Source organism: Neoarius graeffei, chromosome 8, assembly GCF_027579695.1.
Source record: "Neoarius graeffei isolate fNeoGra1 chromosome 8, fNeoGra1.pri, whole genome shotgun sequence".
NCBI lineage: Eukaryota > Metazoa > Chordata > Actinopteri > Siluriformes > Ariidae > Neoarius > Neoarius graeffei.
In genome coordinates this window covers 37675760-37689910 of record NC_083576.1, presented here as the reverse complement: position 1 = coordinate 37689910, position 14151 = coordinate 37675760, and the positions used below count along the sequence as shown (strand labels likewise).

At 42.9% G+C, this 14151-nt stretch overlaps 1 protein-coding gene across 1 annotated transcript in view; it reads right to left on the bottom strand.

Annotated features, from left to right (window-relative positions):
- The window catches only part of diaph2 (diaphanous-related formin 2), a 902507-nt gene that overhangs the window by 725970 nt on the left and 162386 nt on the right, over positions 1-14151 (bottom strand). Inside the window, exons 8-9 of the mRNA XM_060927624.1 lie at positions 6116-6190; positions 5960-6029 (exon numbers count right to left, since the gene is read on the bottom strand). Of these exons, the coding sequence (XP_060783607.1) occupies positions 5960-6029; positions 6116-6190 (145 nt within the window). The remainder of the gene's footprint in view (positions 1-5959; positions 6030-6115; positions 6191-14151) is intronic.

Sequence of the window (14151 nt, the reverse complement as noted above, 5' to 3'; positions counted from 1 at the left end):
AGCCTTTTGCCACCAAAACAGCTCTGACCCATCACATCCATGCCTCGATGCAACAAGCCCACTGAAGGTGTGTTGTGGTCTCTGGCACCAAGACATTAGCAGCAGATCCTTTAAGTCCTGTAAAGTGTGAGATGGGATCTCCATAAATTGGACTTGTTTGTCCAGCACATCCCATAGATGCTCGAGAGGATTGAAATCAGGGGAATCTGGAGGCCAATTCAACACCTTGAACACTTTGTCATGTTCCTCAAACCATTCCTGAACAATTTTTGCAGTGTGGTAGGGCATGTTATCCTGCTGAAAGAGGCCACTCGCATGAGGGAATATGAGGGAAAAGGGGTGTACTTTGTCTGGACCAGTGTTTAGGTAGGCGGTATGTGTCTGGACCAATGTTTCAGTAGGCAGTATGTGTCAAAGTAACATCTACATGAATGCCAGGACCCAAGGTTTCCCAGCAGAACATTGCTCAGAGCATGAACACTGCATCCACCAGCTTGCCTTCTTCCCATAGTGCATCCTGATGCCATGTAAGCAACGCATACACACCGAGCTGATGTCAAAGAAATCATCAGACAAAGCTACCTTTTTCCAGTGCTCCATGGTCCAGTTCTGATGCTCATGTGCCAGCAGTCTGCAGCTACACAGCCCCATGCACAGCAAGCTGCAATGCACTGCGTGTTCTGACACCTTTCTATCATAGCAAGCATTTACTTTTTCAGCAATTTATGCTACAGTAGCTTTTCTATGGGATCAATGCAGATGGGCTAGCCTTTGCTCCCACAGGTAGTCTCTAGAAATGCAATCAAAAACTTTATTTTGGTCAAATGCAACAATATAAAAACATTGACCATCATTGTCAAAAACCAATTCCCTTAATGAATTTAAGTTGTGCCAAATTAACCTGCCTTTACCAGCATGTTTGTTCTTTAGCAATTGTAACATTTAAAACATTATTCATTCTTTTCAGAATTATTTTTGCAAAGATTTTATTGTCTAAATTCATCATGGTATGCATACTAAATGCATACTAGTCACTGTCCCAGAGACCTCCAGGCAATGCTACCAAACTTGCACACATCCCACAGAATTACTCATACCAGCACATCTATGCCTGATCATGCCCTGGCTATGCCAAATGCAAAAACATCAACACTGGACAGAGGTTTCCTTCACTCCATCATAAGAATATGGAATACCCTTCCAGACATGGTTGTTGGAAAAATTTAGAGTGATGGTGTCCAGTCTTTTAAACAGCGAGTGAACAAACACTTGACACCATTCACAGGCAGACTTCAACCTGTGTAACTATTCAGTCCAGGAAAGTGAGATGCATGACTGGAGGACTCATGTGTTGAAGGTAAATTACATGGTTTACCAGGGCATTTGTGATTTATAAGCTTGCTGGACTTGCTCCTTAAACTGCTGGAGAACAGTGCAGTAAGACGTGGTTCTGTCTTTTCTGGTAGGGTTCAGTTCTTTTCTGATCACATGGGTTTCCAGCCTTGCATGCTACGTCCTCCATGAATTTTAGTTCCATGTGATAAACAACTTTTGTCCCTTGGATAGGACATAAAATGGAGGTCCCATGTATTGGACAGCAACACCCAAGACATGTTAAAGAACACACTGCACTTTTCGTAATGAGTAGGGTATAAACCAGATGTAGTGTTTTATACTGGCTTATTTTCTTCAAAATACTTTTTCACAATCTTGCAGTTAGACATTTTGTTAAAATAATTCTGAGCAGCAGCAAACCAATTTGATTGGCCTATTTGGAAGCACAGATTGGCCGTTATTCGCAATTGCACAATATATAAAATCAATCAATCAATCAATAAATAAGGTAAGATGTCTCCAATTATTTGTACCGTGCATGTTTCCTTTCTTGGATAATAGTGACAATACTCCCTCATAAAAGAAATCATGCATATACCATTTTAAAATACTTTGATTAAACGTGTTATTCATTTAGATATATTTTGAGAAAATGTGACATTCAGATGGGAGTCAATCTTTCCCTAGTGACTGAAGTTTTAATAGGTGAATGGCAGAGACAACTTCAGATTCTCTTATTTCATCTCCTATATTATTAGAGATTAAGTGACGATAAAATTCTTGACTTAAGAAGGTTCCTTAAAAGACCATCAATTTGTATTGACCTATACATAATAGTACATCTCAAACAACTAGAAACTCGTGAGAAGGGGGTGTCGTGGCTCAAGGCCAATTTATGCTGACAACCCAGTCCTCGCAGATAGCGTTGCAGACAGTGTCTGCGTAGCCCCCCCCACCTTCGCAGACGCTCTGCGCGCACCTCCCAAAAATTGACCACCGCAGAAGCCTCGCAGACAGCGCCGCAGACAAGAGGGCTCTGATTGGTCCACTCTACATCCGCTGTACACGCACTTCTGCTTCCCTATTTTCCTGGTTTGGTTTGTTTTCACGACCGGCATTTTTAAAAACACGAGCGAAGATGGAGCGGCACGAAGAGCAGAACCAGCACCAAGCACTGGTCGCCCTCCAGAAGGAGCAATAACAACGGTTCGAAGCCTTGGCGCTGGCCCAACAGGAAGACCGTCAGGCATTCCGGCACCTGCTCGCATCGGCGGGGCCCACGACTGCCAGCAGAGCGGACCCTCCCCACCTCACCTTAACAAAGATGGGTCCGCACGACGATCTGGAAACCTTCCTTGCGCTCTTTGAGCAAGCAGCGGAGGCCTGGGGTTGGCCGGTCGACCGGCGCGCCTCCTCCCCCTGCTGACGGGCAAGGCGCAACTGGTCGGCCGCTCCCCAGAGCAACAATGGCAGCGCTTCCGCTCGCTGCGTTTGGAGGAGGTCAGCCGACCATTTGCGTTCGGGCAACAACTCCGGTACGCCTGCCGGCAGTGGCTGAGGGCAGGCGACGCCAAGGGAGTGATCGACCTGGTGACACTGGAGCAATTCATTGCGCGACTTCCAGAAGGAACAGCGGAGTTGGTCCAGTGTCATCGCTCGGTGTCGCTGGACCAAGCTATCGAGCTGGCAGAGGTCCACATGGCGGCAGTTCCGATGGCAGGGAGGCATGTCTCCTCTTCTCCTCTCTCTGTCCCTCTGCTTCCCATCCTCGCCCCATTCCCCCACCGGAGAGGCAGGGGCCGGCCCGGTGCACCCGTGGTGTCCTTCCGTTTTCCCCTTCCTTATCTGTGTCTCCTTCCCCCCAGGTGAGCGATTCCCGTAACACCAGTGCAGAGGGAGAGCCTGGGCCGGTGTGCTGGTGCTGTGGGGAGCCGGGACATCTTCAACATCAGTGCTCCACGATGGAGGTGGACGCGGTGGTCTGGGTTCCCGACACGCCAGAAACCGCCCTCAATCGGGCCAGAGCGTATCATATACTGGTAAGTGTCCAAAGGGATACGTACCAGGCTTTGGTGGATTCTGGCTGTAACCAGACCTCAATTCACCAAAGCCTGGTGCAAGGCGAGGCATTGGAGAGAGCACGAGTGGTGAAGGTGTTGTGTGTGCACGGGGATGTTCATGACTACCCTTTGGTGTCCGTCCACATTTTATTTTGAGAGCAAAAGCATAGTGTAAAGGTGGCGGTTAACCCTCATTTCACCCACTTGCTGATTTTGGGGACTGATTGGCCAGGTTTTAAAGAGTTAATGACACACATAGTGAAGAGTAGGTCCTGCAGTAATTCGTCTGGGGAAAACCCCGGAGTAGCATTGGCAGGAGAAGCTGTCACAGAGCCGTCTATGTCAGCACCGCATCAGGGCAATACGCGGAGTGAAGAGCGCCCCGCCCCTCCTCCCTCTCTCGGGGATTCCCTTGGGGATTTCCCGTTAGAGCAGTCGCGAGACGGGACTCTGCGGCATGCATTTGACCAAGTGAGAGTAATCGATGGTCAAATTCTCCAGCCAAATGCAACGCCGGCCTTTCCCTACTTTGCTATTATTAAGGATAGGTTATACCGAGTGACGCAGGACACTCAAACTGGCGAAAAGACAACGCAGCTATTAATTCCAAAGAGCCACCAGGAATTCATATTCCAGGTGGCTCACTTTAATCCCATGGCCAGACACTTAGGGCAGGATAAGACACTAGCCTGGATAATGGCCTGGTTCTATTGGCCAGGGATTTTGGGGATGTCCGTCGGTGGTGTGCGGCATGCCGCGAATGCCAATTAGTAAATCCCGCGGCCACTCCAAAAGCACCTTTGCGCCCTCTCCCTTTAATCGAGACCCCTTTTTTATGGCAGAACACTTCCAAGTCTTTCCACACTTCCTTGTTTGAATTTTGTCGGTCCAAAATAAACATTCAAAGCTCGTTTGCTGTTAAAACTCTTTCTGCTTGAGTAAGCTGAAGAAGGAAAATATATCATCCACGTTAAACCAGCTGGATTAGAAAACCAAATCCGCAAGTTGGTTGTGGTTTGGTGGTGATCCCGCACTGACCTAATTTAAACTTTGCTCAGTTCTTAAAGCATTGTTTATAGGACGTGATTATTGGGTGTCATGGTTTGTAGCTACTAGAATCCAAATACTGTCCAGCAAGGCAGAGGCTTAAAATGAGAAAAAAAAAAAAATCACTCCGCTAACAAAGCCACAAACACCTTAAGATCTTGCTGCCAACCAATAAGCATCAAGCAAATAAAAAATAATTTAAAATAATTATTAATAATAATAATAATAATAATACCCTCACTGTTCAGCAGTTACTTTGCTGCCCTTGCTTCTACCAGACATTGTGCGGCTCTCTTGAAGTCAAGCCACTCAAACCTTTGCTCCCCACACGCATCACTGAGTCTTGAGTAGCCATTACCATATCCCGGTTCACCAGTTGTTCTTCCTTGGACCACTTTTGGTAGGTAGTAACCACTGCATACCGTGAACACCCCACAGGACCTGCCATTTTGCAGATGCTCCAATCCAAGGGCCATCACAATTTGGGCCTTGTTGCTCAGATCCTTATGCATGCCCATTTTTCAATGTTAATCAAATGTTCTAGATAATCAGTCTAAGCCCATGTTTACATTAGACCGTATCAGCAGATCATCAGATTAACGTTTTTAAAACGATTAGTGTGCACACAGCAACACCAATACACGATTTGCGTGCACACAGCAATACCAATACACGGATACGCTCGGCTCCGCAGGCATCCTGCGCTCCAAATCACTCCGCCATGAATAGCGAGTGCCCTCTGGAGGGTGCGCACTCCAGCCTTGCGCAGCTCACAGAGCACGCGAGTGAAGTGAAGAAGCTGTGATTCGGGACTGAGCCGCTGTGTGTGTGATCCCAGTGCATATCACTTACCACTTGCAAGTGGAAGGATGGCAAGCCTAAAGACAATCATAACTACACAATGGGCAGTATTTGCATCAGTATTTGCAGTATTTTCATACTTTTATACTCTTTAATGAAAGGTGATACAAGGCGGAAGTCTGCGCCGTTTTTCAGCAGTCGCGTCACATGACCAACGCCAGCGAATCAGGAAGGTGGATGTCACAGTGACGTTGTCCAATGAGACGCCAGCTAGAGCTCAGCACAGCGTATCCGCGTATTCTGAATGTTTACACAGCACCGGAGCTGACACGATCTGGATTGAATACGTGGACGCTGGCGGATTCCCGTTTCCCGGCGTTTCCAGGCGGTTTAATGTAAACGGACAGTGCATCCGCGAAGAAAACGAGACAGATACGGTCTAATGTAAACGTAGCCTAAGTTATGTCACCCCTCAGTGGGTTTAATATTTTGGCTGACCAGTGGATATTCATATAGCTTTAGGGTTTTTTTAATTACATTTTTATTATTAACTTTATCTCAATCATTTCAACATTTTGTTTTGTAATTTTTCATTATTGGCCTAATCCAAAAGTAAAGTTAATCCATCTACTTATATGCTGTACTGAATTCTGTGCCTGCTACTTGGCTTGCTCGCTTCAAATCCTTAATACTTCTTATTCAACCACTTAGCACACCTTATTGTTCATGAAGGCTTTGAGGCACTGGATGAGTTTATGTTGATTCTTCTTGTCAATGATCTCTTGTCTGAAAAAAGTGAGAAACAACACTTGAATGACCAATGATTCTGCAAATAAAACTGTTCAAAATATTCACAAATTAATCACACTTACTGTTTCTTGTCAAGAAGTTTCTCCAATACATCCAAAAGCAGTCCAAGACCCTCATGACCAAAATTATTCACCCAGCTAAAAAAAACAAAAAAAAAAAACAGAGCAATCAAAATTTATTGTATGCCTTTATCTAACAGGTGCCTGCTGTTTTTATGAGGTTGGACAGAGTGCCATACATGTCTGATAGTAACCTAGACTGGGAGAAGGCACTGATTCAAATTCACCATTAGAAGTTGAGCAGTCATCAACTATAACAGTACAGGAGTTATAATTTTTTACCCCACCCCAACAGACAATTAATTTAACTTATTTCCTTCCTTAAAATATTCATTAACCCAATCAGTGAACTCTTTTATCCTGTGTATGGGCCACTGTTAGAGACCATTCCATTAACAATAGAAGTGTTTCATTATAAAAATAATGGTGATCAGTCAGAATGACTGTGTATTGATTTGTAGTGGCGATGGATAATGCTATTGGGTATCTGTCCAAAACTGTGCTCATTTACTCATACTCCTTAAAAATTCTCTGATTCCAACATCCTATATCACATGATACTGTGAATTAAAACAGTGTATTTTGTCGTTCTAATTAACAGATAACCCCAACTGAGTGCAATCATTTGCACTGAAACTGGATATCTGCTTGTGAAGTAACCAGTTCACTAATACACCATTTACCTTAGTAACACAGAGCAATCATATAAAAGCTTCTAATTCTAAAAAATCCCCAGGCGCCACTGCTCTGTCTGTCTCTCTCTATGTGTGTGCACGCGTGTGCACATGCGCATATGTTTTCACTGCTTCAGATGGGTTAAATGCAGAGAAAGAATTTCACTTTACTGTAATATACAGCTCTGGAAAAAATTGAGACCATTTCAGTTTTTTTTCTTAAATCAGCATTTCTATGCATGGTAGCCATTTTATTCCAGTGTCTGTGCTGGAATTCCAAAACAAAACACACCTCATTTTACTTAAAGAGATACTGATTAGGTGATCACCTGAACCAAATCTTATTTAATGAGGAAAAGTATAAAAAACATTGCTGTGGTCATCACTATCCTCTTACAATAGGACCAATATGGATGGTAAAAACAGTGATAGTAGTACTTTAAATTCAACTGGAACACAAAAATATGTATTCATCATGCCAAAAGAGTTAAAAAGAAAAGTTCTGAGTGAGAAAAAGAAGGGTTCAGTTCTGGCTTTACTGGCAGAAGGATACAGTGAGCATCAGGTTGCTTCCATCCTCAAAATTTCAAAGATGGCAGTTCATAAGAAGAAGGTCAAGCAGCAGACATTGGGGATAAAGTTACAGACTGGCAGAGCATGAAAACGACTCTCCAATGACCAGGATGATCATCAACTCCTGCGAATATCACTCAACAACCGCAGGATAACATCAAGTGCAAGCGGAGTTCAATAAGTTGTCAAGCACTCTAGCTGAGGACCTTTTATTCAAATGTAGATATGCTCAGTATGAGCAAGGTGGTAAGTCCAGCAAGTTGCTAGCTCATCAGCTGCACCAAAGACCCTCAGCTCACCAAATGTTACAAATTTGAACATACAGACACCACAACCGACCCACAGCAAATAAATGATCAGTCTAAAAACTTTTACTGTCACTTATACACCTCTGAGCAACACAGTCAGCTGACAGATTTTGACTTCTATTTTAATAATCTCCCTGTACCAAATGTAGATACAGCCTCAGAGTCAATCTTAGAGCAACCAATCTCAACAGAGGAGATTACTAATGCAGCTTGTGCCATGCAGAATGGCAAATGTGCTGGGCCAGATGGTTATCCTGTTGAATTTTACAAGAAATTCTCAGATAAACTAACCCCTCTCCTATCTAACATGTCTAATGAGTCTTTCACATTCAAATGCTTACCTAATCTTTGCAACAAACATCAATTTCCTTGATATTAACCCTCTGGGGTCAATAGTTTTACTGGCAAAGCTCGGCAGGTTTAGAATGAGTGGGTCATGCATTTAGATCAATATCTTTGCGAGTTTTTATACTACAAGCATGATAAACATATTGACAAACTTTATACTTTCTTATGTGCCCACTGCTAAATAATGTTTTTTTAAATTACCTAAATTAGATGAAATACAAAACTTATCACCTTAGTCACACCTGAGTCAGAGCAATGACTGCCCACTTGCACATTCATACAAGATTATTCACATGGTTATGGCATGATTAATCACTTTCACTCTTTTGGCTTCGACTGGTTTCTCTTTCGCGGTGGGAACACCCACCGTAAACAGGATAAAATATGTCAGCCATAGTTTATGCTACTTGTTTGGAGGTAAAACTTTTTGCGAGATGGCATGGCGATTTGATGCTCAGGAGGCGCTTCAGATGATTCAGGACAGCGGTTCAATTTCAGCAGTTCTTCAGATATTGAGAAACATGACACTGATGATGAGCGGCATCATTTTGAGCTTTGACTCGATCCAGCCAAAGATCAAACTCATCAAGTAAGTGTAAATATTTCTTCCATTTCTTATGAGCATATCAGTTGATATGCATACGGTGTAATGCATAATCTTTGCATGCTTCTTGAGTAAATAAAACGTGCACCAGCACTTGTTTGCTTTCTTTTCTTCTTTGTCTTTTTCTGGCACTCTAATGATTTTGGCATGCTCTGATGTCAATTTCAACAAATCTAAGCAGTATTTTCAGTCATATGACTTTTGTCTTTAGTACAAGTTCAGCTACAAAAACATCTATGTCGAATTTATGTCATGATTGTACTCTCATCTCTCTCTCATTATCTCTAGCTGCTTTATCCTGTTCTACAGGGTCGCAGGCAAGCTGGAGCCTATCCCAGCTGACTACGGGAGAAAGGAGGGGTACACCCTGGACAAGTTGCCAGGTCATCACAGGGCTAACACAGACAACCATTCACACTCACATTCACACCTACGGTCAATTTAGAGTCACCAGTTAACCTGCATGTCTTTGGACTGTGGGGGAAACCGGCGCACCCGGGGGAAACCCACACGGACACGGGGAGAACATGCAAACTCCACACAGAAAGGCCCTCATCAGCCACAGGGTTCGAACCCGGACCTTCTTGCTGTGAGGCGACAGCGCTAATCACTACACCACCGTGCCGCTCTAGGATTGTACTTTAAAAAAACAAACAAACATAAATGATGTTGTAAAAAGGAGTTTTAGAACTGTGTTGGAATGTGTGAAAAAAACATTACCTTACCCATTGTGATGAACCATTTTGATCACTTGACCTGATGGAATTAAGAGTTGGCAGTGGGAGTGTGTTCACTCTTCTCATTGATTGGAATTTTTTACACTTCTCATTGAATACCCCTCTCACCACCAACACTTTATCCCAAAACAATAGGACGTACATTTTTTTGATGGCCAGTTAATTGTCCAAATCAATGGAGCAGATTAAAGTTTTTGTGCTTGATACATTCCTAAGACTGAACAGAATCACCTCAAGTGATCAAAATGGTTCATCACAATGGGCAAGGCAATGTTTTTTCACACATTCCAACACAGTTCTAAAACTGCTTTTTACAACATCTGCATTTATCTGTTATTTTTTAAAAGTACAATCATAACATATATATCTATCCATCCATTATCTGTATCCACTTATCCTGTGCAGGGTCGCAGGCAATATGGAGCCTATCCCAGCTGACTACGGGCGAAAGGTGGGGTACACCCTGGACAAGTTGCCAGGTCATCGCAGGGCTGACACAAAGACAAACAACCATTCACACTCACACCTACAGTCAATTTAGAGCCACCAAGCATGTCTTTGGACTGTGGGGGAAACCAGAGCACCCGGAGGAAATCCACGCATACACGGGAAGAACATGCAAACTCCACAGAGAAAGGCCCTCGTCGGCCACTGGGCTCGAACCCAGGACCTTCTTGCTGTGAGGTGACAGTGCTAACCAGTACACCACCGTGTCGCCTGACATACATACTATTTAGATATTATTGTAGCTAAACTTGTGCTGAATGCAAAAAAAAAAAAAAAAGCCTCATCCTGCTTCAATTTGTTGAAATTGACATCAGAGCATGCCAAAATCATTAGAGTGCCAGAAAATACCTTCAGTCCCCAGAAGGTTAAAAAAGAACAAAGACCTGTTTGACTGCAGTTCATACAGACCCATCTCACTGATCAATGTAGATGCAAAACTGTTAGTGTGGGCAATGCGAATAGATTCAATCCCACCTACGTTAATTTCTAATGATCAAATTGGATTAATTAAAAATAGGCACTCCTTCAATGTCAGACATCTATTTAACATTCTATATGCCCCCTCTTCATCCACTAGTCCAGAAGCTGTTATTTCTTTAGATGCAGAGAAAGCCTTTGATCGGGTGGAGTGGGAATACCGTTTCTATACTTTAGAGAAGTTTGGATTTGGACAAAACTTCATTTCATGGGTGAAGCTTCTATATTCCCTTCCTTTAGCTTCTGTTAGGACCAATAACAAATTCTGAATACTTTCCTCTCCAGCGTGGTACCAGACTGGGCTGCCCATTATCTCCTTTACTCTTTCCTATTGCCATTGAGCCCCTTTTCCATAGCCTTTCACTGCCATCCACAGACCTCCGGAGTCTTTAGAGGGGATGCTGAACAAAAAGCATCACTGTATGCCAATGACCTGCTCCTTTTTATCTCAAGTAGAGATGAAAGTGGAGCAAAGAAAAAAACCCTGAACTTTTGAAAGTCAAACTAAGATGGGGGCAACGTCCCCCGAAAATATTTTAATAACAACACGCAAAACCCTGCATTCTAGTACTTATTTTCACTAAAACAAGTTATAACTTTTAAGCCTTTTTCTTTCATGTACATTAATGATTAACATGTCAAAAAATATCAAATTTAATTCCCCTAGTTAATGAGTAATTTTCAAGAGTGCATTTAGAAAACGCCGTGATTTTCCTGGCTACACAGTTAATTACTTTGAAAAAAAATCAGACAGTTGAAGGTAAACTCAGCAAAATCCCAAAACAGTACTGTTAAAAAGTAAAGGTCTATTAGAGTTTCTAAAGCTTTCAGGTTTCAATGCTGGGGACATTGAGCCTCGTTTATCAATCTTTTAGTAGAGTTGTGCGTTTGCATAAGCTAAAGTGAACTAAAAATTTCCAATTCGTATTTATGCGAGTTGAAGCCAATTGTTTACATTAGTTCGTATTGTCTGTAAATTTAAACACGCCAATGAATACCAAATTTCTCATGTAAATCAGGGGCGTAGCTAGGATTTTTCGGGGGGGGGGTCACACACTGACTGGCAGCCTGAGTACATTATGTAACAAAAAATAAATTACCATTGCTAGTTTTAGGTAGCTTAGAAACTGGCTCTTCCATTATTGCTGTTTCTTCCACGTTTTCTTGATGTAATGTTCTAGAAACGGCACTAAAACTTAGCTTCGAAGCCACAAAATGCAACTTTGAAAAAATATATAATAAATTGCGTACCTCTCTTCACGTCAAAAGAAGGAGGAAAGTTTTGCTTGTTTTGACATGGCGAATTATTAACACGAGGAAATAATTGTAATTTGCAACTAAAAAGACAGCAGCTACACTGGCCGCTTGAACATGCTTTCTAGTGCGATTGTGTTGCGCTTGCGCAGAACGGTGTCAGTCCTGCGCGCCTTAGCTCGTGCACCTGAAGGCGCGCCTGCATGCGCGCCTAACGAGCTCCGGCACGTGCGCCGTTAACAAAGAACACCTGTCTTGAATCAATGAACCATGTTTGGGTTATTTAAGGACCGCACCCATGCAAGGATGATGCGAAGTATTATGCTGTGTCAAGGAACGCAAAAAATCCGAAAAATTTTTCCATTCGGAAAACCGGAGATTTAAGAGTTTTGTCAAATATCCGGCTTTCCGGGTAAATCTGGAAGGCTTTCATCCCTGCTCAAGCCTCAACTTATCACTGCCACATGTATTGTCCACACTGGAGACCTTTGGATTAATCTCCAGTTACAAACTCAATTATGACAAAAGTAAGCTGTTTCCTCTAAATGCAGCTGCTCATAACTCTCCACTCCACAAACTACCATTTAAAATAGTCTTTGATAAATTCACATATCTGTGTGTCCAGGTTACAAATTCCTTTGAAAATCTCTTTAGGGCAAAGTTTAAGCCTCTCCTGATTAGAACCAAACAAGATCTAAAGTGCTGGTCACTACCCCCTTTATTTCTAGCTGGACGCATTAACTCAATTAAAATGAACATTCTCCCCAAATTTTACATCTCTCAATGTATACCAGTTTACATAAAAGTTTTCTGTAGCTTAGATGGGGTAATATCTGAGTTCCTTTGGCAAGAACAGGCTCCAAGACTTTGTAAAGCATACTCAGAAAGAACAAAGACCCTAGGAGGACTTGCGGTCCCCAACTTTCAGTACTACTACTGGGCTACAAATCTACGTGTGTTACATCACTGGTTACAAGGTGACAATTCAAATGATACTGCTGCCTGGCTGAAGATTGAATCAGTCTCTTGTAAACCATTCTCCCTCCCAGCACTCATATTCTTCACAAAACTCTCCTACTACACACTACACTAAAATATATTAGTTAAATCTACCCGCAGAATCTGGATGCAATTTAAACAACATTTTGGCATTCAGTCTTGGTCGCCCCATGCCCCCATTCAACACAGTCATTTTTTCCTTCCATCACTAATAGACAGGACTTTCTCCTCATGGGCACAAGCAGGTATCACTTATTTCAGTGATATGTACATTTGTGGAAATTTTGCCTCGTTTCAGCAACTGACAGACATTTTCCTTGAATAAAAGTAACTTTTTCAGTATCTGCAGATCCGTAGGTTTGTCCATGCCAAGACTTCTAATTTTCCTTTTAAACAAGAAAACACAAACAGATATTTCTAAAATCAGTTCATAGTGAAAAGGGCATTATATCCTGTATGTATAGTAGAATTTGCTCTGAATACAACCATACTTTATCTTCTATTAAGAACTTCTGGGAATGGGATCTTGGAGAGGTGCTTGATGAGGATACCTGGGAGAAAATCTTGTATCGAGTACATTCCTCCTCTTTCTGTGCCAAACACAGCCTCCTACAATTTAAGATTCTCCACCTGGAGATTCTTACTGGAGTAAGGAGAAGCTCTCTAAGATATACCCACACATAAGTCCCCTCTGTGACCAATGCCAGCAAGCCCCATCCTCTTTAATGCACATGTTCTTGTCTTGCCTCTCTCTCCACAACTATTGGATTAACATTTTCAATAAATCTATCTACAATATTAAATGTACCTTCTGCTCCTATTCCAGTAACTATTTTGTTTGGAGTGCTACCCTCCACCCTACGGATACCTAAATATAAGGCTGACGTCATAGCATTCACCACTCTATTAGCTAGGAGATTAATTCTACTGAGATGGAAATCTTCCACTCCACCAACAGTCTTTCACTGGTTAAGAGACCTTTTGTCCTATTCTAAGCTTGAGAAGATGAGGGCTACATTGCATGACTCCACCACAAGATTTTACAGGATATTGAACCCTCTTCTTGAATTTCTGGAACCAATTCAGTTCCGGGGAACAGCCGGGGAAGAGAACTCCTGACCCGAACTGGGGATATTGTCGGGTGGTGGAAGGAGCACTTTGAGGAATTCCTGAACCCATCCTACATGTCCTCCATGGAGGAAGTGGAGTCTGAGGACTCGGGGGAAGCTTCACCCATATCTCTGGCAGAGGTCACTGAGGTAGTCAAGAAGCTTCTCAATGGCAGGACACCAAGGGTGGATGAGATTCGCCCCGAGATGCTGAAGACTCTGGACATTGTTGGGCTGTCTTAGCTGACACACCTCTTCAGTGTCATGTGGAGGTCAGGTATAGTGCCTGTGGAGTGGCAGACCAGGGTGGTGGTTCCTCTTTTTAAAAAGGGGGACCAGAAAGTGTGCTCCAATTATAGGGGTATCACACTGCTCAGCCTCCCCAGGAAAGTTTATTCCAGGGTGCTGAAAAGGAGGCTCCAATCGATTGTCGAACCTCAGATTCAGAA